The sequence below is a fragment of the Molossus molossus genome, unplaced genomic scaffold, assembly GCF_014108415.1.
Source record: "Molossus molossus isolate mMolMol1 unplaced genomic scaffold, mMolMol1.p scaffold_m16_p_19, whole genome shotgun sequence".
NCBI classification, from domain to species: Eukaryota; Metazoa; Chordata; class Mammalia; order Chiroptera; family Molossidae; genus Molossus; species Molossus molossus.
Window position 1 is genome coordinate 27,535,150 of NW_023425354.1, and position 23,287 is coordinate 27,558,436.

The following is a 23,287-nucleotide window of genomic DNA, read 5'->3' on the forward strand; positions in this document are numbered from 1 at the left end:
AAAACTAAAACTCCCTGAAATCCTCGCAAATAGTGCGTAGCGGCGTAAGACGCGCGCAGCGCATTGGATCTTGTAGTCTTGGATGGCCTCCGAGTCCCATAGAACAGTGCGACAGGTCGTCGCGCCTGCGCAGTGCGGGCGGCGGGCAGCGCAGAGTGCGAGGCTCTTTTGTTCGGCAGAGGAGAGGGCCGTTGGCCGGGGCCTGCGGTACGCCGCTTCAGCGAGGGGCTCGACCGCGGCCACTTGGCCTGTTGCTTTTCTGGGCGCCACTCTTCCGGCCCCCTCCCCCGCTACGCGACGCGCCAGTAGCGCAGCACCGATTCCTCTCGTGCTCTTGGGCGCTGCTCTGAGGTGAGGAGTCCGCTAGAGGCGGGGAAGCGGCGGGGGGCGGGGGTAGGCGCGCGGCGGCGGCGGCGGCGGGAGCGGCGGCGGGAGCCCTGGGTGAGGGGCCGCACGCTGGCGGCGGAGGTTGGGAGCGGATCCGGCGCCCTTTCCGCGCCGGGCTTTTCGCCGTGCGCTGGGGGTCGTACGCCGAGCGCCAGAAGGATGGAGAGGGCGGGGCGGCGGATCCTGAGGCGGGCGTTGTGGAGATTCGGGGTGGGCCTAGCCCTTGTGGGGTCGCCCTTCGCGGCCTGGGTAGATCCCGGCAATGCTACTCGGGCTGGATGGGCGGCTGCAGGATTGTACTGGAGAGGAAAGACTTTGTAATAAATTGGGAGCGGGACCGGCTGGGCAGCCTCGAAGCTTGGACATGTGTGTGGAGGGTTCACAACTGAGACACCGAGGTTTAGAAATGTAACCCGAGGCTTTGGGGTCTGGTCGGGGCTCCCAGAGGAATTTCGCTTGCAAGTAACTTCGGGTGAGTTGTGAGAGGGTGCTGGGCAGCCCAGGGTTCGCTGGTGGGGGAGATCTGTGTAATAAGTTGGGGAGGGGTCGGAGGTGGCAGTTCCTTGCCTGGCTTGACTCTGGGGGGAAAGAGCTGTGAGGGCAGACGGAGCGGACGTTCCGGGAGTTCTGCGAGGTGAAGGTAGGAGGGGAAACCCGGCTGCCGGTCCTCCCCGGGGGACCGCGCGCGGTGCGGAGGCTGGGACAGGGCGGTGCGCGCCTCCCTTTTCCAGGTTTTCTACTACCTGCACTCCTTCAGGAGCTTAAAAGTCCAAGCGCAGTTCTTGCTCCGATTCAGAATTCGTTTCTTACGTTTTTATCTGGGATTGTTACTGGTCACAGAGGGCAGTGAAATCGCAGAAATGTGTCGACGAGCTAACATTTCAGGAGTTAAGTTAGATTTTAAGGAATATGGGACATTGGGAGACAAAGGGAGTTTTCTTAGACCGTCACATTTTCCCCGCTTGGGCTCCTTTTTTTTTTTTTAGCCAACCTTTCCCTTGTTGGAAAATTTGAATACGAAGTGCACAATACTTTACCCCTGTTTCAAAGTTTTAGGTAAAGGTTACTAATAATTTTCTAACATGGAAAGAAAAGAAGCTACCATTCTATCCTCTGGTACACATTTTAGTGAGTAGGAAAAAGGAATGGATGCATTTTTGTCGTTTTCTAGTAAATTATCCTTCAAAATCTCCTCTTTTATTCTCTCTGGTGGTAGAACAGATTTTGCGTTAGACTTGGTAGATATTTCACTTCATAGGTTCCCTGAAGTTTTTCTTTTAAATTTTATTTATTGATTTTTAGAGGAAAGGAGGAAAGAGAGAAACATCGATTTGGCATTCCACTTATTTATGCATTCACAGGTTGATTATTATTTTTAAAATTATTTTTCTTTATTGATTTTAGGGAGGAAGGGAGAGAGAGACAGAAACATCAATGAGAGAGAACATGGATTGGCCACCTCCCACATGACCCCCACTGGGGATGGGGCCCACAACCTAGGCATGGAATTGAATCGGGACCTCTTGGTGCATGGATCCACGCTCAACCACTGAGCCACACTGGCCGGGCTCACTGATTAATTTTTGTGTATACCCTTATGCAGGGTCAACTCACAACCTTGGCATATTGAGATGATGCTCTAAGCAATTGAACTACCCGGCCAGGGCTCTCTGAAGAGTTTTTGGAATCACATGCTAATGGCTAGTTCATGGGCTCACATAAGAAGGGGCTATGCCTCTTGTTCATTCGAGTGTCTGGCACACAGTAAGCAGTTCAGATTATTGAATGAATGTTGAATGTTGAGATCCTTTGTGAGAATTCCATGTGTTAGCAGAATGAATTAATGTGTAATTACGTAATCAATTTGCCTGTCTTCGATCTCTGACCTTTGGCAGAGAAAAATTGTTGCCAATCTTAGCCTCAGTTTATACTCACTCTGGCATTAAATACAGAAGAGGTATGCAGATTGTGCAGGAGACAATTTTAAATACCTTAGGCAAGGCCTAGGAGAAGCCCCAGGTTCTGGGTTTCAACAACATGCTAAATAATTTGAATATTTTCTATTTTAAAAGTATCTTGAAAAATCTTTTGTGTCCTTTGTATAGTTAAATAAGTACTTCAGATAGCAATGTCTATTGGAAAATTGAACAGCCTTTCCAAGGGTAATTGGAGAAGTTATTCAAATATGGACACAGTTCAGAGTCTGTCTGTATTTGAATAGAATAACTTATATTAAATCTTTTCTACTTTAGTTTTTATTATTTGCTGACCAAAAGGGGCAACCTAATTTGTCTGTGAAATTGTGCCTTTCTCTAATAATAGCTAACACAGTAAAGGCATCATAGAACTATTGTATTTGATAGGTTAGTGTTAGTAATCTGGTTTTGTTGTGTTACCTGTGAATGTTTTGGTCTCTGCTTTTAATTCTAGCTTAGTTATAATTTTGGTGTACCTTTCTAATTTTTATTTCATCTTAAACCAAAAGATTTGCTTCGTGTATAACTGTGTGCTACTAATATTTGCAGATCCCTGTGGCCTCTCAACCCCAGTGTATAGTTTCATCCACATCAACATACTGGAAAGGGGTTAGCCAACTTTCTCAGTACATCTCAGATAATAATCCAGTTTTATTCACACACATACTAGATACTGGAATTCATAGACAGATTCCTTTAAAATGAAACCCTTGTTCACTGGTTATGTGGCACAAGTTCTTGTTTTCTGCTCAGTAATGTTTTCCATCTGGAAAGCATTTGCCTCACAGCCACAGCTAACAGACTAAAAGCAGTTTGGAAACATGAATCAGGTGACTACAAACAATATACTACACATGCCTTCACCTGCCTTTTGATGACTGGTATGTAGTTGTTAATGCTCAGCAAAGATACTTCCTTGTTTTCCATTTAGGGTTTGTAGGTCAGATTTATCTTGCTGATCATTCCCTAAAAAGCTGACAGCTTTAGACTTCTATTCCCTGGTTATCTGAGTCTGAGACATTCATCTTTATTGCCCATGTAGGGTGTTCAACACCTTACTCGGGGCCAGACCTATATTTGAGTGTCTGAGTGAAACTAGAAACAATGCTTTTGGAACTGTAAGGAAAAGAAATATTTGGCTTGGTTGGGAAGGCTCTATGGAAGAAGTAGCATTTAGGCTGAGTCTTGAATAGGATTTTGACTGCTGGTCTGAGACAGGAGCACATTTCTTCTTCTTCTTCTTTTTTTTTTTTTGTGCGTGCCCCTAGCAGGAATTGAGCCCGGGATTCTCTGGTCCGCAGGCCGACGCTTCAACCACTGAGCCAAACTGGCCAGGGCTCTTTTTTTTTTCTTTTTTCTTTTATTGATATTAGAGAGAGAGAGAGAAGAAGAAGGGAGAGGGAGAGAGAGAAGCATTGATGAGAGAGAACATCGATTGGCTGCCTCCTGCATGCGTCCCAGTGGGGATTGTTCCCACAACCTGGGCATGTGCCCTGATGGGGAATCAAACCAGCAACCTCTTGGTGCATGGGTCGACCGACACTCAACCACTGAGGTACACCAGCCGGGCAGGAGCAGATTTCTTTCTTTTTTTTTTTTTATCCTCACCCGAGGATATTTTTCCATTTTTTTGTACAGATAGAGTGGGAGGGAGGGAGAGGAAGGGAGAGAGAGAGAAACATCGACGTGAAGGGACACATCGAGTGGCTGCCACCCGCACGACCGACCAGGGCCGGGGACAAACTGCAACCGCAGTACATGCCCTTAGTGGGAATCGAACCCGGGTCTCTCCGGACTGCAGGCCGTCGCTCTATCCGCTGAGCCAAACTGGCCAGGGCAGGAGCAGATTTCTTAATAATGAGCAAGGTCATGCATGGAGGAATGTGCAGGATTTGTTCAGGTTAGGTTTTCCTGTTTTGACAGCAGAGTAGGTTTTGTGAGGGAAGTAGGAATATAAATTGGTAGGAACCAAAGGATGTTAGATGTTAAACACTGTGGAGTTTGGACTTTAAGGAGGAAGAGGCCTTGTAGAAAAATTTTTAGCTGTTACCTGCTATTCCTATTCAGTCTACTCCCACCCAAACTGGTTTACACACCATCTACCTCAGACAAGCCTCCTTGCTTTTGTTCACAACAGTTCCTAGGGCCAAATTGCCCTCCTCTAATCAACCTTTTCAAATGCTGTTGGAGTTTGGCTACAATCCCAGCTTTCAAAACCTTCCCTAATCACCCTAGCCATTTATTCCTCCAAGCCCTGTAGTGCTTTTGTGGCTACTTATTATTGCTTATATTTCTTTTGTTAATTTTTACATACTTTTGTCATTTCTCCTGTTGAAATGAACTTCAGCATTTTTACCTTTTTATGTTATCTTTCCATCCTAACTTTATGTTTTACTGTTGGGGGATTAGTGTCCTCATTTGTGAAATGAATTTACAAGACTTGTTATGAGAATTGAATTAAGTGCCTTTATATGCATTAAGTGTTAATTTTTCAATAAATATTAGTTTTATTATGTTATTATTACTTACTCTTAAGGGATTCTCAAAATCTTGTACTACTTGGGTGTCCTCAGATCCCACTAGCCTGACGAAACATCTCCATTTGCCTGGGTTGAGAGGTTTCCTATGATGTGGAACTTACTTGGTCACCTATATTCCACCCAGGCTCTTAGTAAATGCTTATGGATTTGATTTGATTTTTAAAATAGCATTAAAAGCTAGTAGAGCTATAATTACAAACTTTTAGAGCTGTTAATTGACTAGGTCTTAAACTTAACCAAGCTAGAGGCTAAGAAAGGGGAAGGAAAAGAAAGAATGGAAAAAGGCTAGCTGAAAGAAAGAATGAAGTGGGGAATGATACATACAATAATTATTATCTGGTCCTTCTCTACCACTTCACTCAGTCTAGCTCTTTCTGATCTGGCCACATTTGTATTCCTCATAAAGTAAGCTCTTCTCACCTTAGGACTTTGAGTGAACTATTCGCTAAACTTTATGTATTTTTCTGAATTGTCTCAATTCTCATAACAAGTCTTTTAAGTCCATTTCACAAATGAGGACACTAATCAGTTCTCTGTTTACATGTTACTTAATCCAAAGATATTTTTACAGCATTCTCCCCCACTCCCAGTTTTTCTCACTTACTGTCTGTGCCTTGCTCTGCACATGCATGTATGCACACTCCCACTTATGCTAACTGATTTGTCCACATTAGAATATAAATTATAAGAGACCAGAGGTTTTATTTTATTACATTTATTTTTTTATCCTCACCTGAGGATATTTTTCTATTTATCATCAGATAGAGTGGAAGGGAGGGAGGGAGAGGAGAGAGGGAGAAAAAGAAAAAGAAACATCGATGTGAGAGAAACATATTGACTGGTTGCCTCCTGCAAGACCCCTGGGGATTGAACCTGCAACCCAGGTAGGTACCCTTGACCAAGAATCAAACCCATGCCCGGCCAATGTGGCTCAGTGGTTGAGCATCAACCCATGCACCAAGAGGTCGCCGGTTCAATTCCTGGTCAGGGCACATGCCCAGGTTGTGAGCCTATCACTAGTTGGGGGCATGCAGGAGGTGGTCAATCAGTGTTCTCTCTCATCGATGTTTCCATCTCTCTCTCCCTCTCCCTTTCTCTCTAAAAAATAAAGAAGAAAAAAAAAAGAAGAATCAGACCCGTGACCCCTTGGTTCATGGGCCAAAACTTGAACCACTGAGCCAAACCTGCCAGGGCCCCATAGATCATTGTTAAATGAATGAATACTGTAGGAGAATGTTCATAGGAAGAGTTAACCTAAACCTAGTCTGGGGCTTCAGGGAAACTTCTGACAGTGACATTTTAGCCAAGGGAATTGGTGGAGTAAAGACTGGTTCAAAAGGCAAGGTAATTGTTATTAGTAGGTTAGGTGCAGTGGTCTTTGGCTCATATGCTCACAGATAATGATATGAAGAGATCTGCATTTTTAAATCAGTGTCTAGTGTTGAGAATAAATTGGATTAGGAGTTATCCAGGCAAGAGGTGATGGTGGCTTGGTATAGGATGGTAGTAGTGGGACTAGAAAAATCTGAACTGAAAGATATTAAAGATATAAAATCAATAAGATTTAGTAAGAGACTGGATGTATGGAAGATGAGTGGGGAGAAATCAAGGGTGATTGTCATATTTTTGTCTTGAACTCAGTAAAAGCTGTATGAATTCTTTAGAAGACCATGGTTCATTTAATTCGGTTATTGGCTATTTTTTAAAGTATTATATGTAAAATCTGAGCTCGAATGCACAACCTCTGAAGTTTATTAGAGAACTTTACCATACATGTCATCAAAACTGATTTTTGGTGTTGATATAGGTCTTCAGAAATCGTAAAATTCTTTTTGCACATAGCTTGTTGAAATTTTCCATTGTTTGCATTCACAATTCCTTTTTTTTTAACCTGTCTTACCTATATTTGTAGGAAGCCATATTCCTTTTGCCATTTACTATAAGAGTTTTGTTACTTTATTTTCCTGCCTGGGTCAGATAAAAGAAGAACACAAGAAATTCCTGCCCTTTAGGTATATGAAATGTGATTTCTTAGTTTCTGGCAGCTCTTTTGTCTCAGTCTTCCAGAAATGGAATCTTGGTTTCCTTGTATTGTAATTATTGGTTTAAAAATATGTTTCTGTTGATTTTTTTAGAGAGGAAGGGAGAGAGAAATAGAAACATGGATGTGAGAAACATTGATTGGCTGTCTCCTGCATGTCCCCTACTGGGGATTGAGCCTGCAACCGGGGCATGTGCCCTGACCTGTAATCAAACTGAATCTCTCAGTCCATGAGACGATGCTCAATCCACTGAGTTATACTGGCCTGGCTGTAATTATTAGTTTATTCATGCCAGTCAGACCTGGGTCCTTCTTGATTTTGTTCTGGAGCTGCTCTGCTGTTAGAAAAAGCTAGCCATGAATTTCTGCCAGATACATAGAACAGATACTGTGTTTTCTCATTGAATTCTTAATGTACTGGATTTCAGAGAGCTATCCCTAAGCTTAAAACAGTAAATAATCTAATGAGGTAGGACATATATGTAAACATAAAAATAGACAATGCCAGAAGATCATAAAAGCTCACCACAGCCCTGGCCGGTTTGGTTCAGCGGTTAGAGCGTCGGCCTGCGGTCCTGAGAGACCCGGGTTCGGTTCCTGCTAAGGGCGCGTACCTCGGTTGCAGTTTGTCCCCGGCCCTGGTCGGTTGTGTGGGTGGCAGCCACTCGATGTGTCCCTTCACGTCGATGTTTCTCTCTCTCTCTCTCTGTTCCTCTCTCTCCCTCCCACTCTACCTGAACAAAAAATGGAAAAATGTCCTCGGGTGAGGATAAAAAAAAAAAAAAAGCTCACCACAAAGGAATCCCATGAGGGTTGTTACTCCTATTTTTTAGATGAGAAAACGGAGTTTTTTAAAGTGTTTGTGTGTGTGTTTAATTGCCTATAGACATAAAGTTGTTTTGAGGGGTCAAGGAGGGGAAAGATATGCTTCTGGTGCTCATACTAGCATTCTTCTGGCTGAAGGAACTATGAGGATCTTCAAGGAGTACTCTTTCAATTTAATTGTAAATGCAAAAATGTCTAGATTGAATGATGTTGAGTGTGATGAAGAAGGTTTTGTTTTCAAGAACATTGGTTATTACCTTTTCTTAGTGCTCCAGCCTTACTCTAAATTTTATGGAGAAAGTAAAATGTTTACCCGCCTTTTAGCTAACTGTGAGGCTTGATTTATATCTGCAATAATGTGTGTACTTTCACCTGAGGAATGTAGTTTCTGCCAATCCTATTATAGCAGTGGCTTTTATCCAAGGATGTGCATCAGATCATCTAAGGAGATTTTAAAGATTCAGATGCCATGGTCAAAGCAACATTGCATAAAAAATTGGAACCAACCCAAATTTTTATCACTAGGTGAATAGTTAAGAGGATGGTGTGTCCATACAGTGTGGAATTCTGTAGCAGTGTTAAGAATGAAGATCTTTTGCCCAGCCAGTGTGATTCAGTGGTTGAGCATTGACTCATGCATCAAGAGGTTACCAGTTTGATTCCCTGTCAGGGCATATGCCCAGGTTGTGGGCCAAATCCCCAGTGGGGAGCATGCAGGAGGCGGCCAGTCGATGTTTTCTCTCATCGATGTGTGGATCTCTCTCTCCCTCTCTCTTCCTCTCTCTCTAAAATCAATAATGAAAAACAATTTTTTAAAAAAAGAATGAAGATATTTTATGGAACAATATAAAAAGTACATTACATATATAAAAAGGTAAGTTGTAGAACTACAATATCTATTTTCACGTATATAGATCCGTGTTAGTGTATGTATAGAAGAACAAAAACAGGCTTTGACAGGTTTTGAGCCAGGGAACTGTGATTTCCTACATTAAATATTTTTGTAATTGATATGAATATATGTACTATATCATAATTAGAAAAACAAATTTTAAAAATAATACACTAGTTTCTGATTCACTGGATCTGGCCATCTATATTTATAAACTCCATAGGTGATTGTGATGCTGATATGGATGAAAGTTATTTACTCAAGGTCTGCTTTCCTGAAATTCTTTTTTTTTAAAATATGTTTTTATTGATTTTTAGAGAGGAAGGGAGAGAGAGATAGAAACATCAAATGAGAGAAACATCGATTGGCTGCCTCCTGCACGTCCCCTACTGGGGATCAAGCTCGCAACCTGGGCATGTGCCCTGACCAGGAATTGAACCAGTGATCTCTTGGTGCATGGGGCAATGCTCAACCACTGAGCAACACCGGCCGGGCTCCTGTGAACTCTTTCTTAATAAAGATGATCAACTCACCAGACCAACATTCTAAATGTGTCACCTTAGTGATTAGCTTAAAAATACTACTGGTTTGGTTTCAGAGGTCTGTGGGTGTTACCTTATCCTCATATCTGGAATTTGATCCTTCGTGCTGGCAAGAAATCAGCATGGACATTTCCAGGGTGTCCCTTTTTTTTTTTAATCCTCACCTGAGGATACTTTCCTTAAAATTTTTTTTTCCTTTATTGATTTTTAGAGAGAGAGGAAGTAAAAAGGAGAGAGAAATAGAAACCCCAATGAGAGAAAACGTGGATTGTCCACCTCCTATATGCCCCCCACTGGGGGTTTGGCCCACAACCTGGGCATGTGTCCTGACCGGGAATCGAACTGGTGACCTCTTGGTGCATGGGCTGACGTGCAACCACTGAGCCACACTGGCAGGACGATGCTTTTCTATTTATCTTCAGATAGAGTGGGAGAGAGAGAAAAATCGACGTGAGAGGTACACATTGACTGGTTGCCTTCCACACGACCCCGACCAGGACGGGAGACGAACTGCAACCGAGGTTCATGCCCTTGACCAGAATCAAACCACAACTCATTGATCCTCCAGCCGAGGCTCTACCAAGCCAGGGCCCAGGGTGGCTGTTTCTAATTCATGTATCTGATGGATCAGAGGTTATGTCCCCATTGTCTTCTCAGATCCTTCTCTTACTCTTCCACAGTACCAATTACTCAAAACAAAATGCCTAATCTTATATCATCACTTGACTGCCTTCTGCCTTCAAAGTAGCATTGTCCGACCTTTCCATTGTCTATCTCCTAACTACAGGAGTTGAGGGTGTGTGAGGAGAATCCCATCAGTGCTTTTTTTCCCTTTCTTTTTTTTATCCTCCCCTAAGGACACTTTTTGCATTTATCTTCAGATAGAGCAGGAGGGAGAGTGGGAGGAAGAGAGAGAGAAACATTGATGTGAGAGAGACACATCGAGTGGCTGCTACCTGCACAACCCCAACCGGGGTACATGCCCTTAGTGGGAATTGAACCCGGGACTCTGATCCATGGGCTGAGGCTCTAACCACTGAGCCAAACTGACTGGGCTTTTTTTCTCTCTTAAAAGAGCTGTGAGTTCATAGCTTCAGATTTACACCATTCCTGGATTCATTGGGAACTATAGATGTATTTTCGTTGGTTTTTTTTTTTTTTGGTACATGCCTCTAGCGGGAACCGAACCCGGGATTCTTTGGTCCATAGGCTGACACTCCAGCCACTGAGCCAAACCAACCAGGGCGTATTTTTGTTTCTTAAAATAGACATTTTTCTCAGTAGTTGTCTCTGTGGTGACTACTTGCTAGTTGTTTAACTTCAGAAGACTGCTGGGCACTAAAAACAAAAGCTTTGTTACTGCTTGCCAATTTAAGTAACAATGAATACCTTCATATTCCAGTAACCAATGAAAAATCATTGTTGTTTTTTTAACAGTGATATCTCCCAAGGTCTTTTCTGAAAGAAAATCATTTCAATCATTTCCTTATTTACTGATGCAGGGAGGATCCATCTCAAGAGACCCCTCTGTCCTTTCCTTGTATACCGAATGGAATTCTCCTTGTATAGTTCACTCCTTGTTCTGTGTGTATGTGCAGGAGGGCGAGTTAGCTCAGCCTTGCTAGGTGTCCTTATTGAAGTGCTGTGCTCCTCCTTAATTGTGTGACCTTGGGTGATTTATTTCATGTAAATGTTCTGTTACCTATGAGGTGTCAATAACATCTGAATGGCTTGTTTTATACCATGGTCTCTGATTTCAGAATCAGTGAGAGAGATACGTGGTTGGAGCACTTTCTAAACTGTAAAGTGCAATACAAATGTAAAGTAGTATTTTTCTAGGCATCTTAAAATGTGGCAGACCCAGTAAATATTTAGGTAAAAGTTACAGCATCTTAATTAACTAGATTTTTTTTTTTGTCTTCAACTTCATGATAAACTGAGAACACTGGTCTAAGGATTAAGGTTTCTGAGTTAATCTAGAGTTGTTTGCCCTTTTGTACACCTCTTGTGATGTTCTTTCATATATATTGATCCTTTGTTCAATGTGGCACTTTTGATGTCATAATTTTGTTGCCAGGATGCTTACTTAGGAGGAGTGGCAAATAGTGTTGGCTAAAGGCATTTTTCTGTTGTGCTATTACACTGATCTGAGTTACTTTAAAATTTTCTTGCAGCAATTCCATTTGAGAGCTCTCATTCTAGATATTTTTGCTGGTGTTTAGAGACTGCTTGTCTTTAAGGAGAGGAGGTTTCTCTTGAAATAATCCATTTTGAAGCTGTAAGAATAATTGGCCTGTCATAATATTTCAGGGGGCTCTTGGCTCTTCTAACATTACTAGATTCTATAGGAAGAGTGGGTTGCATCTCTACTGATTTTGAAAATAACCTATTCAGGAACCTAGAGAACTACCTATAAATAAGTACCTGGGTTATAGGTTCCATCCCCGGGAGTTGTGCAGGAAGCAACCAATCCCCCCCTCCTTTTTTTTTCTCTCTTTCTCCCCCCTCACTTTCTCTCTCTCCCAAGATCATTAGATGAGGATTAACAAAAAGAAAAACGAGAAGCTCAGAGGCAAGTGGGAGTGTTTTTCTGCATTTTTTATTTCTTATTTGCGTTCCATCTTAGCTCAGTGATTTAAGTTAGTAAAAATGTAAATCAGCCCTGGCAGGTTTGGCTCAGCGGTTAGAGCGCCGGCCTGTGGTACTGAGAGACCCGGGGTCAGTTCCCGCTGGGGGCACATACCTCGGTTGCAGTTAGTCCCCGGCCCCAGTTGTGTCACGCGGGAGGCAGCCACTCAATGGATGTGTCCCTTTCAGGTCCATGTTTCTCTCTCTCTCTCTTTTCCTCTCTCTCCCTCCCACTCAATCTAAACAAAAAAAAAAAAAAAAGGAAAAATGGCCTCGGGTGAGGATTAAAAAAAAATGTAAATCAAGAGGTTTTACTTTAGATTTCCCCATTTAGGAGGTTTTCTTAACTAACCTAAAGGATTTTATTCTTATTCTATTCTGTGACTTCTACTCCTTGGGGCCATGCTAATACTAATGATAAAGAGAGGAGAGGCTCTCAGTAGCTAGAGATGAGCCAGAAGCTGTCCTGAAGCTTTTTGGGCTATAGTAGCAGGATCAGATGAGCTCGCTCTTTCTTTCTTTTTCTCTTTCTCTCTCTCCCTCCCTCCCTTCCTTCCTTCCTTCTAGGATACATCTTATTTTATTACTTTTCAAATTAAGTTTTTTAGGGTAACATTGGTTAATAACATATAATTTTCAGGTGTTCGAGATTATAAACTGACATCTGTATACTCAATTGTGTGTTCCCTACCCGAAGTCTAGTTTCCTTCTTTACCATCAAGTGAACTGCTGGTTATTTTTGTAGGACAATTACACATATTAATGTAGATAACACCACGCCTTAAATAGCTTCGCATTTTGAAGCCATAGTAGTAGAATACTTTCCCTTTACTTTAATTAATTAATTGTTAATACTCACCCAAGGATTTTTTTCCATTGATTTTTTTTTTTTTAAGAGAGTGAAAGGGAGGGAGGGAGAGAAAGCGAAACAGATGTGAGAGACATTGTTTGGTTGTCACCTGCATGCAGGGCTACCCAGGTATGTGCCGTATGAGCTGGAATCAAACCTGTGACCCTTCAGTGTGCAGGTCAACACTCTAACCGCTGAGCCAAACCTTCCAGAGCTACTTTCTCAAATTTAATTCTTCTGGAAGGGTTATTAGCCAGTTACTGTTTTGGGATCATCTAGAACTTATTGTTTTCCTTCCATCTGTTGAGAAAGGGAATGTCTTCCAATTTTCAAGTCCAAATTAATGTAGGGAGTTGTGTAGCCCTTTGTTACGATTGTCAGTTTATTTTTCCTCTGCACTTTTTAACCAGAAACTGACGATGAATCTCGCTATCCCTTCAACCAACAGTGAAAAGAAGCAAGCAAAGAGTAGCACTTGTTTTGAGGAAAAACACTACTGCATTTATCCAAAAGGAAAATGACATTTTTCTTTATTCATAAAATAACACTTGTCATATGGCAATCAGAATTCTGGAAACCTGAACGCATCTCCCTTCGGAAGCACGGCCTCTAAATCAGAGGCACAAAGAAGCTAGACAGGAATTAGCTGAAGATTATATACAGTCCAATGATAAGTTTGTTCAGGAACAGAAGGAAAGGAAGACTCCTGGCACTTTCTCTAAAAGATAGAGGTTTTAGGGAGGCAAAGAAAGTGTCTTCAGTATGTAAGTGGAGAGGAAGAGTGTTGAAAAGATACTCTTAGATTTGTGTTCTGAGGAGGGGGTACTTTGGGTGTTTAGGCCACACTAAAAGCATCTCAGAAAACATTATTTTGTGTCACTCTGCAAAAATTCAGAATACCTTCCGTGGGAGAAGTGTCTACATTTTTTTTCTTACTAGACATTAAGCTTCAGGAAGGCAAGGACCATTTCTTATTTGTTGACTCTCTAGTATCCAGCAATGTGTAGAATTTTCTAGTAGCCAAATAAATTTTTTCATTAAGTCAGCATTGCTGATATATGCAGAGATGGGAATATCTGAGTGTAAGCTAAGTAAGTAGATAATATAACTGATTCATAATGATGATCCTAACTTTTATGATAAGTTATATTTCATGTAGTCTATAGATGGACTATTTCTAAGATAGTCTATCTTTAAATTATTTTGAAGAGTTTCTACTTAGATTCTTTTTCCCAAGGATACTAAGAGCACCCAGTTTGACCAAACCAAATTGGCATTGTGCTAAATTTAGGCATAGTAATAACTTCTTTCTTGTTTGGATTATCTGCCATATTCTTTATTCTTTGTATCTCATTCTGGGCAACTGACCCATCAGTTTGTACATTTGGGTCAGTTTTGTAGATCAATTTTGTTGTGTTGGTATCTTATGGTGCCACCTACTGACACAAATTGGTAAACATAAGGCTTTAAGCCTATAAGTAGTCAATTGTATAAAGGACAAAAGAAAATAGATTTGCCCTGGCTGGTGTTGCTCAATGGTTAGAATGTCAGCCCACAGACCAAACGGCACATATCTCGGTTGGAGGTTCGATCCCTGGCTCTGTTTGGGCTCATTTGGGGGGCAACCAATCTATGTGTCTCACATCGATGTTTCTCTCTCTCCCTCACTCCCTCCCTGCCACTCTTATCTTTAAAAAAAAAAAAATCAGTGGAAAAATATCTTTGGGTGAGGATTTAAAAAGAAAGAAAGAAAATAGATTTATGGGGGACTAGAATTTAAGCACTGGAAAAAACCCTTAGATGTTACCCAGCCTGATGATGTATTTTAAGAATAAAATCAGGTTCTATTATCTGTGATAACTAAGCTCCCCCCACCCCACCCCTACACACACACACACACACACACACACACACACTCACTCACTCACTCACTCACTCCAGATAATTGCAGTTCTCCAGAGAATTTCATGATCCTTCTGGCATTTTCTCAGCCTTAGAAATAAACTAAGTAGAATGAGAAGTTAACAAAAAACTTGTGAAGTGTAAATTAATGGTGGCATTCAGAAAAGACCAGATAAAGAACCTTATGGCTTAGTTGGTTGGGCATCTTCCTGTTGCTGGTTCAGTTCCCAGTTGGAACACATACCCAGGTTGCTGGATTTATCCTTGGTAGGGGGCTTGCAGGAGGTAGCCAGTTGATGTTTTGCTCTCTCCCTCTCCCTTGTTCTCTCTCTAAAAATCAATAAAACCATGTTTGTTTTATTTTTTTTTTTTTTTTTTTTTTTTATCCTCACCCGAGGATATTTTTCCATTTTTTGTACAGATAGAGTGGGAGGGAGAGAGAGGAAGGAGAGGGAGAGAGAGAAACATCGACGTGAAGGGACACATCGAGTGGTTGCCACCCGCACGACCAACCAGGGCCGGGGACAAACTGCAACCGAGGTACGTGCCCTTAGCGGGAACCGAACCCGGGTCTCTCCGGACCGCAGGCCGACGCTCTAACCGCTGAGCCAAACCGGCCAGGGCCCATGTTTGTTTTAAAAAATAATCTCAAGGAGACTTAAAAGAGAGGGTGTTTTAACAGCATGGAAGAATTGGTTATAGGCCTATACAAAAGGGAAAATTAAACTAGATGTTTAATAAATAGGACAAATGCCTGGCCAGTTTGCTCAGTGGTTACAGCGTCAGCCTGTGGACCAAAGAGTCACGGGTTCGATTCTGATCAAAGCCATGTATCTTGGTTGTGGTTTAGTCCCCAGCTCTGGTTGGTGTCGTGCAGGAGGCAGCCAATTGATCTCTTTCTCTCTCCTTCCCTCCCTCCCTCCCTCTCTCTCTCTCTCTCTCTCATTCTCTCTCTCTTCCCCCACTCTGTCTGAAAATAAACGGAAAAATATCCTTGGGTGAGGATCAAATAAATAAATAAATAAATAGGACAGGTTATTTCCCATAGTAAAAATTCAAGTCCTGTACTGAATGAAATGGAAAACAATAGGAGAATGTATGGATCAGAGGGTTTTATGTATATGTCTGATGTATATACATTATTTTTAGGAGGATAGATTTTCTTGCAATTTAATATAAATTAGACACCATGCTTTATAATAAAAGGGGTATTGGGGAATTTTTTAACTTAGAAAAAATATGAATAAAAGTTTTAAGTGGCTATGCATAAAATAAAGAAATTTTGCTGTGGCTCTGGCCAGTTTGGCTCAGCGGTTAGTGTCAGCCCACTCACCAAAGGGTCTAGGGTTCGATTTCGGTCAAGGGCACGTACCTCAGTTGTGGTTCGTTCGATCCCCAGCCCCGGTTGGGTTCGTGTGGGAGGCAATCAATCGGTGTGTGCCTCTCACATAGATGTTTCTCTCTCTTCCTCTCTCCCTCCCTCCCTCCCATTCTATCTGAAAAAAAAAAAAAAATCAATGGAAAAGTGTTCTCAGGTGAGGATTTTTAAAAAAAGTTGTTTTGCTGTAAGGTTAGCTGGGGCTGTTTTATAAACTCACTTTCTAGCTGAGTATATCAGCAAACTTTATTGTGTATTGGAGATGAATAAGCATAGCACTTAAATAATCAGTACACACTATTTTTTAATATATATATATATTTTTTTCTTTATTGATTTTAGAGAGAGAAGAAGGGAGAGGGAAAGAGATATAGAAACATCAGTGAGAGAGAACATCAATTGGTCGCCTCCTGCATAGCCCTCACTGATGATCAGGCCCACAACCTAGGTATGTGCCCTGACTGGGAATTGAACCGGCGACTTCTTGGTGTATGGGTCAATGCTCAACCAGTAAGCCACACCAGCCAGGCCCACATTATTAAATTCGTCTGTGATGTCCTTGCTTTTCTTGCCATCTGTATATTCATCTAACCAACAAGAGTGTGCCCTTACATCCTTTTTATTTTCCTTATCATTTTAGCAGCGTCACCCTTTATACCAGAAAGCTGGCGGGCACTATGGGGAAAAAACAAAACAAGAAGAAAGTGGAGGAGGTGCTAGAAGAAGAGGAAGAGGAATATGTGGTGGAAAAGGTTCTCGACCGTCGAGTGGTAAAGGGCAAAGTGGAGTACCTCCTCAAGTGGAAGGGGTTCTCAGAGTAAGTTTCACTGACCTGGGTAAATCCATTCGTTTAGTCACCAACTATTTCTCAGGAGTCTAGTAATGTGCAAGGCCTAGGGTGCTCTGAAAGGTACAGTGTAACTCAGGCCTGGTCTTCATTCATGGCTTATAGTCTAACTAGGAAAATGATCTATATGTACAAAGTGATGCTATAATATAAGACAGTGATTTTTGAGGAGCAAGTTTTGTGTGTGGCTTTATACTGATCCAAATTTGCAAAGAGAAAGTATTTTTTCTTTGAAAGAGGCACATTTCTAAACTTTCCATTTGTACTAAAAAAGGCCACCCTATCCCCACCCCGCCAAGAGATTTTAACTTTGCCCAGTTCTTGGTCTTGGGAAAAATCTAGTCACTCATTGTTAACTCCTCTTGGCCAAGGACACCAGCTCTTATTCTCCTGTGCTTCTCCTTTGTATGAGTATTTTAACTTTAAGTGGAAAGTGACTCACTGTTCCCTCTGATTTCAGTGAGGACAACACATGGGAGCCAGAAGAGAACCTGGATTGTCCTGACCTCATTGCTGAGTTTCTACAGTCACAGAAAACAGCACATGAGACAGATAAATCAGAAGGAGGCAAGCGCAAAGCTGACTCTGATTCTGAAGATAAGGGAGAGGAGAGCAAACCAAAGAAGAAGAAAGAAGAGGTAAGGGCAGGAGTAAGAATTGTTACTGGCCAGAATTCTTACTGCTGTCAAAGAAGCTGAAAGCCAGATAATTTCAGCGTTTTTGTTCTGCTGCTGCTTGCATATCAGCAGCCATCTCTCAGTCTTTCTGGAATCTTAGATAGGCTAACGCTTACAAAGTATTTAGGGGCTCAGTACTCTCACAAAGCCACATAATCTACTTTTATTTTATCTGAAGGTTCAGGAACAATTAATTCCTGATAGTAAATAGATAGCATTCAGTGTTTTAATAATTACAGGTTTGAGGTAGCTATTTTAACCTATTTTCAGTACCTTAAAGTAAGTTGTCTTTTGAGGGTGAAGAAACCTTTGTGAACATATATTTTGCTTGAGATATATGTCCCTTTTTACATGTGGGGAAACCTCAAACATTTTAGACCTTGATGGGATAATCGCTCACTATGATTCTAAAAGACCTATGACTTGGAACCATGCATGGTATTGGTGAAATATTTGGCAGAAGAGTTTGAGTACATGAATCAGAGCAATAGGAATAAACTTTGGTCTGGATAGCAGTCCTACATAATTAAAATTGTTTAATCCCTCTGGTTTTTGCAGTCAGAAAAGCCACGAGGTTTTGCCCGGGGTTTGGAGCCAGAGCGGATTATTGGCGCTACAGACTCCAGTGGAGAACTCATGTTCCTGATGAAATGGTGAGTCTGCCAGTGGCTCTGTGTGGTTGTTTTTTTCTTCTCCCATTTGTTCCATGCCAGAGAAAAGAACTGGATCTTCGAAATTCCAGTCACCCAGGTGTGAAATCTTTAAGATGGCATAGTCCTTCGATAGTGACCCTCGGCCTGACTGCCAACCTGGACTCATGATTTACAGGTAGGGGCCCTTAGGATTTTCAGATCTTTAGCCTTTTTTTTTTTGTTAGGAGGTGGGAGAAAATGGGAGTGGAGAGGGTATGGGGAGGAATCACATTCTACTTTTCTAAGTGAAAGGAAAAAATATGGAATGTGATTGAACCACCCTCCCCTTCTACCACCTCCTTAATAACGATTGGGCTGGCCCCAGGCTCAGAAATTCTGTTAACTTCTCTGGGTTAAGAAAGAATTTCTGTAGCTCTTCCTTTGTTCTTAATTGTTATTCTTTCCAATTTGTACAGATTCTGCAATCCCAGGATCAGCCAGCAGGGGTCAACATGACCTCTTTTCTATATACTGAGCATAGAACAAGCCTATTTTTTTCTGCATTAAATATCAACACCAGCAATAGTAATACTCCATGAAACAGCTTAATGGAAACATGAGAATCTTAAGAACTGTTATTAACCCAAAATTTTCTATAATTTTTCTACCGTCTGTCCAAAAGGAAGCCCCCCCCCCCCTTTTTTTTTGCTTATTGAAAATGCTTGTGTGTTTTCCCTCCAAGAGGATCTCAATCACTGTTTTTAAAATAGAAATTAGGAGGGAATAATTCTAAACCTTTGTCTATGAAGGCAGCATTCTAGGTGCTTTGTCCTTTGGTCAGTCTAGAACCTTCTCTGAAACTCACATCTGTACTAGTTCCTCTCCTTTAGAAGGTGGCCAGAAAAGCCTATCTTTAACACCATAGGAAGCCTGTGTTGCAGTTAGCTAACCCTCTTGTTTTCTTCATATGCATTCCCTAGGTGTTTACTGAATCTGACCTTTTAGCTGATTTATTGCTAGCCTGTAGAAGAAAAGGTTTATTGTTTTTAGTTTATTTTTAAGGTGCTGCCTTTGGAAGGAAATGATTGATTCCAGGAGTTGTTCAGTCCAACTAGACTACACTTTCTTCGTCTGTATTTGACTAGTCTGAGCTATAGTAGTGTTTCCATATTGCTTAAGATTACACTCCTTTGGTTGACTCACTGCTGTGTGTAAAGATTAGCTGAATGTACCTCTGTAGGTTATGATTGATATTAATTATAAAACCAAGTTCATTTTGAGGTTATTTTCCTGGGAAGTAGAGATACTTTACTTGTCCATTTCCAAAAATAGCAAGTATTCCTATGCAGTGAAATGACTGAACTTATCTCTGAGGGTATTGTTGAATTCAGAGATAAGCAGGCAGGGGCAGCCTGCTTCAGGTTCCCATATTGTTACACTCCTTTCCCTCCCATTCTTGAGTCCATTACTTAGAAACATACCTTACCAGCTTACTCTTTGGTTATGTGGAGCTGCGTGGCTTTGGTTTACATGTTGCTGGGTTTCTGGAACTTTAGAGTGGTGCCTCATCAGATATCCTATCATATATTTGTTGCCTGCTCTATACTACCACTTCCATCTAGGACATTCCCAATGACCTGAAGATAGAGTTTACTACTTTTTCCATGGGACTATGGATCTGATTTTCACACTTTGCGAACTTTTTAACATTCAGAAGAATGCAGGGAATTACATAATAGTCCATTAATTTTCTACGAATGTTGAAGAACTATTTCAAAACATCTGGGAGTTGTGGCATATCTGTGTGAGCATGGCATTTGGTAACATTAAACAGTATAATTATGAGTCAGCAAGAAAGTGTCCACCTGCATTGGCTCTGGCCAAAGTGAGATTGGTATTCAGTGTTACCCAATATAGTATGAAATCCTGTTACAAAGCCAAGATCTCTCCATGGGCTCTTAGCAGCTAGCATATGGCTTTTGGAAGAGTGTGGTAGCCTCTCTTCTTCCCTCAGAGAATCGAGAATCATGCTATTTTTGGCCTTTCCTAGAGATTCAGATGTGATAGATTGAAGTTAGTTCACCTACCTTTTGACAAAGATGCCCAGAGGGGATTTTCAACAGGAATCTACAAGGGTGTCACTTGACTAAAAGTTGTCAGTAAATACTGCTTGGGCCATGTTAGCACCCTTCCCTAGCTTACGCTTCTAGAATTAATATTTTTAAAGTCTTATCCCTTGGGTGACCCAAGTTGGGAGACCACTAGCACCTGGTCTCAAAGTCTCTCTGTGCTTTGTTCTACAGGAAAAACTCTGATGAGGCTGACCTGGTCCCAGCCAAGGAAGCCAATGTCAAGTGCCCCCAGGTTGTTATATCCTTCTATGAGGAAAGGCTGACGTGGCATTCCTACCCCTCAGAGGATGATGACAAAAAAGATGACAAGAATTAGCTCTCCTGAGTACCAGCCCCTGTCACATCTGACTGTGGGTTTCAAGTGGGGAGGGGAAGGAGTTCTACTTGTCTCGATACCATAGAGGTGGCTTGAGAAGATGTCCTTTGAAGAGCCAGTATAGTTTCTGTGCCCTACAGCAGCCCAAGTGCTTTAAAGCCGTTCCATGCTGTATAGTTTGCACACCCATCCAAGTGGAGGGGAAGGAGGATAAGTGTTTCAAGGCAACTCATTCTGCACTTTGCTGAGAAAAACAAAGGGCCTTCTATGAAGGACAAAATTTGCAGAATGGGTATGTGGGAGAGCAAAAAGATACTGTAGATCTTCAAAGAGCATCTCCACAACCCACAGCCTTCTTCCCAATAGTGTTAACTGCATTTTTACAGCGTAGCATGTGTGTAGTTTTGGCTATTACTGGTGTATTATTTGGGGGTGGGAGGGGTGGGGTGGGAAGGGAGATGGGTAGGATTGTTTGGTTAAAATTTGGGGCCTGGTTGGGGAAATGGTGAAACAGTGGAAAGAACAAACAACGAATGATTTGGTTATGTGTCCAGAACATATTATTTTATCAAAAAATGTCATTGGCAATCTAATTGAGGACTGTGAGAGACTGTTTAAAAGCTGTGAATGCCTGAAATTTACAAGCCAAGGTATTCCCTGCCTGAGCTTAATGCTATTCCCAACAAAGGACTAAGCCAGTTGAATGTTACCAAAGCTGCCGTTTTGGGGGTGGAAACTGGTTGAGAAGGGAAAGTCTTTTATTGGAGCATATATGTATGCAGATCATTCTGTCTTAGAGGTGCTAATTCTTGAAACTGACAAGAAGACCCTTTTCTAATTATGAAGCTATAAATATTAGCTAGTCCATCCAACCTACTGGCTGAGGTATTTGGGGAGGGGAAGAAGGTGGCATAGGAGAGAGTAAAGAGAAGGGCCCATGCTCTTAGGGTGGAAAACTCTTGGAGCCTCTGTTTTTTGAACTTTGAACTCTGAAACCATTAGTGGCAGGGTTCGTCACTGACAGCACAAGTTCATCAAATCACTTCAAGAGTTGGATTATTTCAAAAGCCCTGGTCTCAGGAGAAGATTAAACTTTCACTTTCATACTAGGGCAGTGGTTCACTTTAAAACACAAAACAAAAAATCTTTTTTAATCCTAAGAAATAACTAATACCTAAAATGCTGTCTCGACTCATGAGATCCATCAATTCTTGACATCATTCAGACCTGCATCTAGAACTTCATTGTAAAATCTTTTTAGGCATGTGTTAGATTTCTGTGAAAACTTTGTTTAAATGTAAACTTCATACCACACTGTCAGTTTTTGTCTTAATAAAACTATATAGATTTATAATCCTTGATTTGTCTTAAGTCTTGCCAGAAACCCTCCTTGCATTTTATTACCTTACAGGTTCAGCTTGTTGGAAACAGGCCTGAGAATCTGTTGCCTGGCCTGAATCTTTGAGTGGTCTCACTACATTGAATATTTATTGAACATTTATAATTGCTGCAGAAATTGTAAATATTGTCACATCATTGTCTTCATATTGCTCAAAGGCTGTTTGTTTGTTTAGTACTCTGTGACGGGATAGACTTCCAAACTATGATATGTTTGGAAACATGGAGTTTTGAGTTAGGTTTGGGTCCTGGCTTGTGTATTTCATAGATTTGTGTGACCTTAGCTAAAGTCAACTTTCCAGAATTTTCAGGAATTGGCCTTGGATTTGATCACTGAATTAAAATGTCATCTATTTTCTTAATGTCGTTTTCTGCCTATAATTCCAAAGCCCAAATGGGACTAGACTCGTCATTTATAAAAAGGGGAAATGGGATTTCCACTGAGATCAGATCAGTGTAACGAGTCAGCTCTCTCTTTAGTACAGAGCATTTGTTTCAAGTAAACTGATGTGTAAATACTTTTTACAAAAAGCCTCCTAGGAGTTTGGGGAGACATAAGTAAGATGGAGCTGGGAGGCTTTTTCTGTGCAGAGTTCTGAGTGTGTCCTTGTAGTTGGCAGCAGCAGAGCAGTCAGTAGCTAGGTAAGAGTTGGGGTGATATGGGCAGTGGTATTCTGGTTCTGTTCATGATAAGATGCACTGAAATCAGCCTTCAGCCTTGTGTGTTCAGAATGGGCTGCCATTCAGCTTTAGCCTTAACCTTTGGAACCTACTTATTGTCATTTCTGGATTCCTGAACTCTTGTAAAACCATATCATTCTTTCCAGGGGAGACACTGAAATTGATAATACAATAAAAATTGAAGTGGAGATAGATATTCATTCACAATTTTGTTATCTTTGAAAGCCAATTACCACATTTCTAGATTCAAAGTTTAAGAATAAAATTTTCTCAAATGATTATTAAAGTCACAAATGCATGCAGAAATGTTAGAAATAAAAAAAATACACATAGGCACAATAAATCCTAAGTCCCCTTCAGAAAGTCAGAGAACATTTCTTCAGGTAGTGCAAAATGTGTTTGTTGGATGACTTCAATGACATTTCATCATAGACCTGTTGCCCAAGACTTGAAGAGGCGATATGCTATTGCCTTAGTTACTATTACAAAAGGAGAGCTTACTGATATGGTGACAGCATCATTATTGGAGGTGTCCTACACTGGCAAAGCCTTTCTTCTTTTTTTTTTTTTTTTTTTTATCCTCACCCGAGGATATTTTTCCATTTTTTTTGTACAGATAGAGTGGGAGGGAGAGAGAGAGAGA

The 23,287-nt window shown here is 41.4% G+C and overlaps 1 protein-coding gene across 2 annotated transcripts; it reads left to right on the plus strand.

The window, feature by feature from the left end:
* Nucleotides 1-140: 140 nt before the first annotated feature.
* Nucleotides 141-21,926, plus strand: CBX1 (chromobox 1). 2 transcript variants are annotated; one of them, XM_036269312.1, is made up of 6 exons: nucleotides 147-351; nucleotides 16,602-16,778; nucleotides 17,269-17,446; nucleotides 18,044-18,138; nucleotides 18,228-18,313; nucleotides 20,421-20,503. In XM_036269312.1, exons 2-5 carry the CDS (start codon nucleotides 16,639-16,641, stop codon nucleotides 18,304-18,306), a joined length of 492 nt encoding a protein of 163 aa, XP_036125205.1. In that variant the 5' UTR covers nucleotides 147-351; nucleotides 16,602-16,638; the 3' UTR covers nucleotides 18,307-18,313; nucleotides 20,421-20,503. The 2 variants fall into 2 exon arrangements, with proteins under 2 accessions (XP_036125204.1, XP_036125205.1); XM_036269311.1 differs by lacking the exon at nucleotides 18,228-18,313 and having other exon boundaries at nucleotides 141-351; nucleotides 20,421-21,926.
* Nucleotides 21,927-23,287: the final 1,361 nt, after the last annotated feature.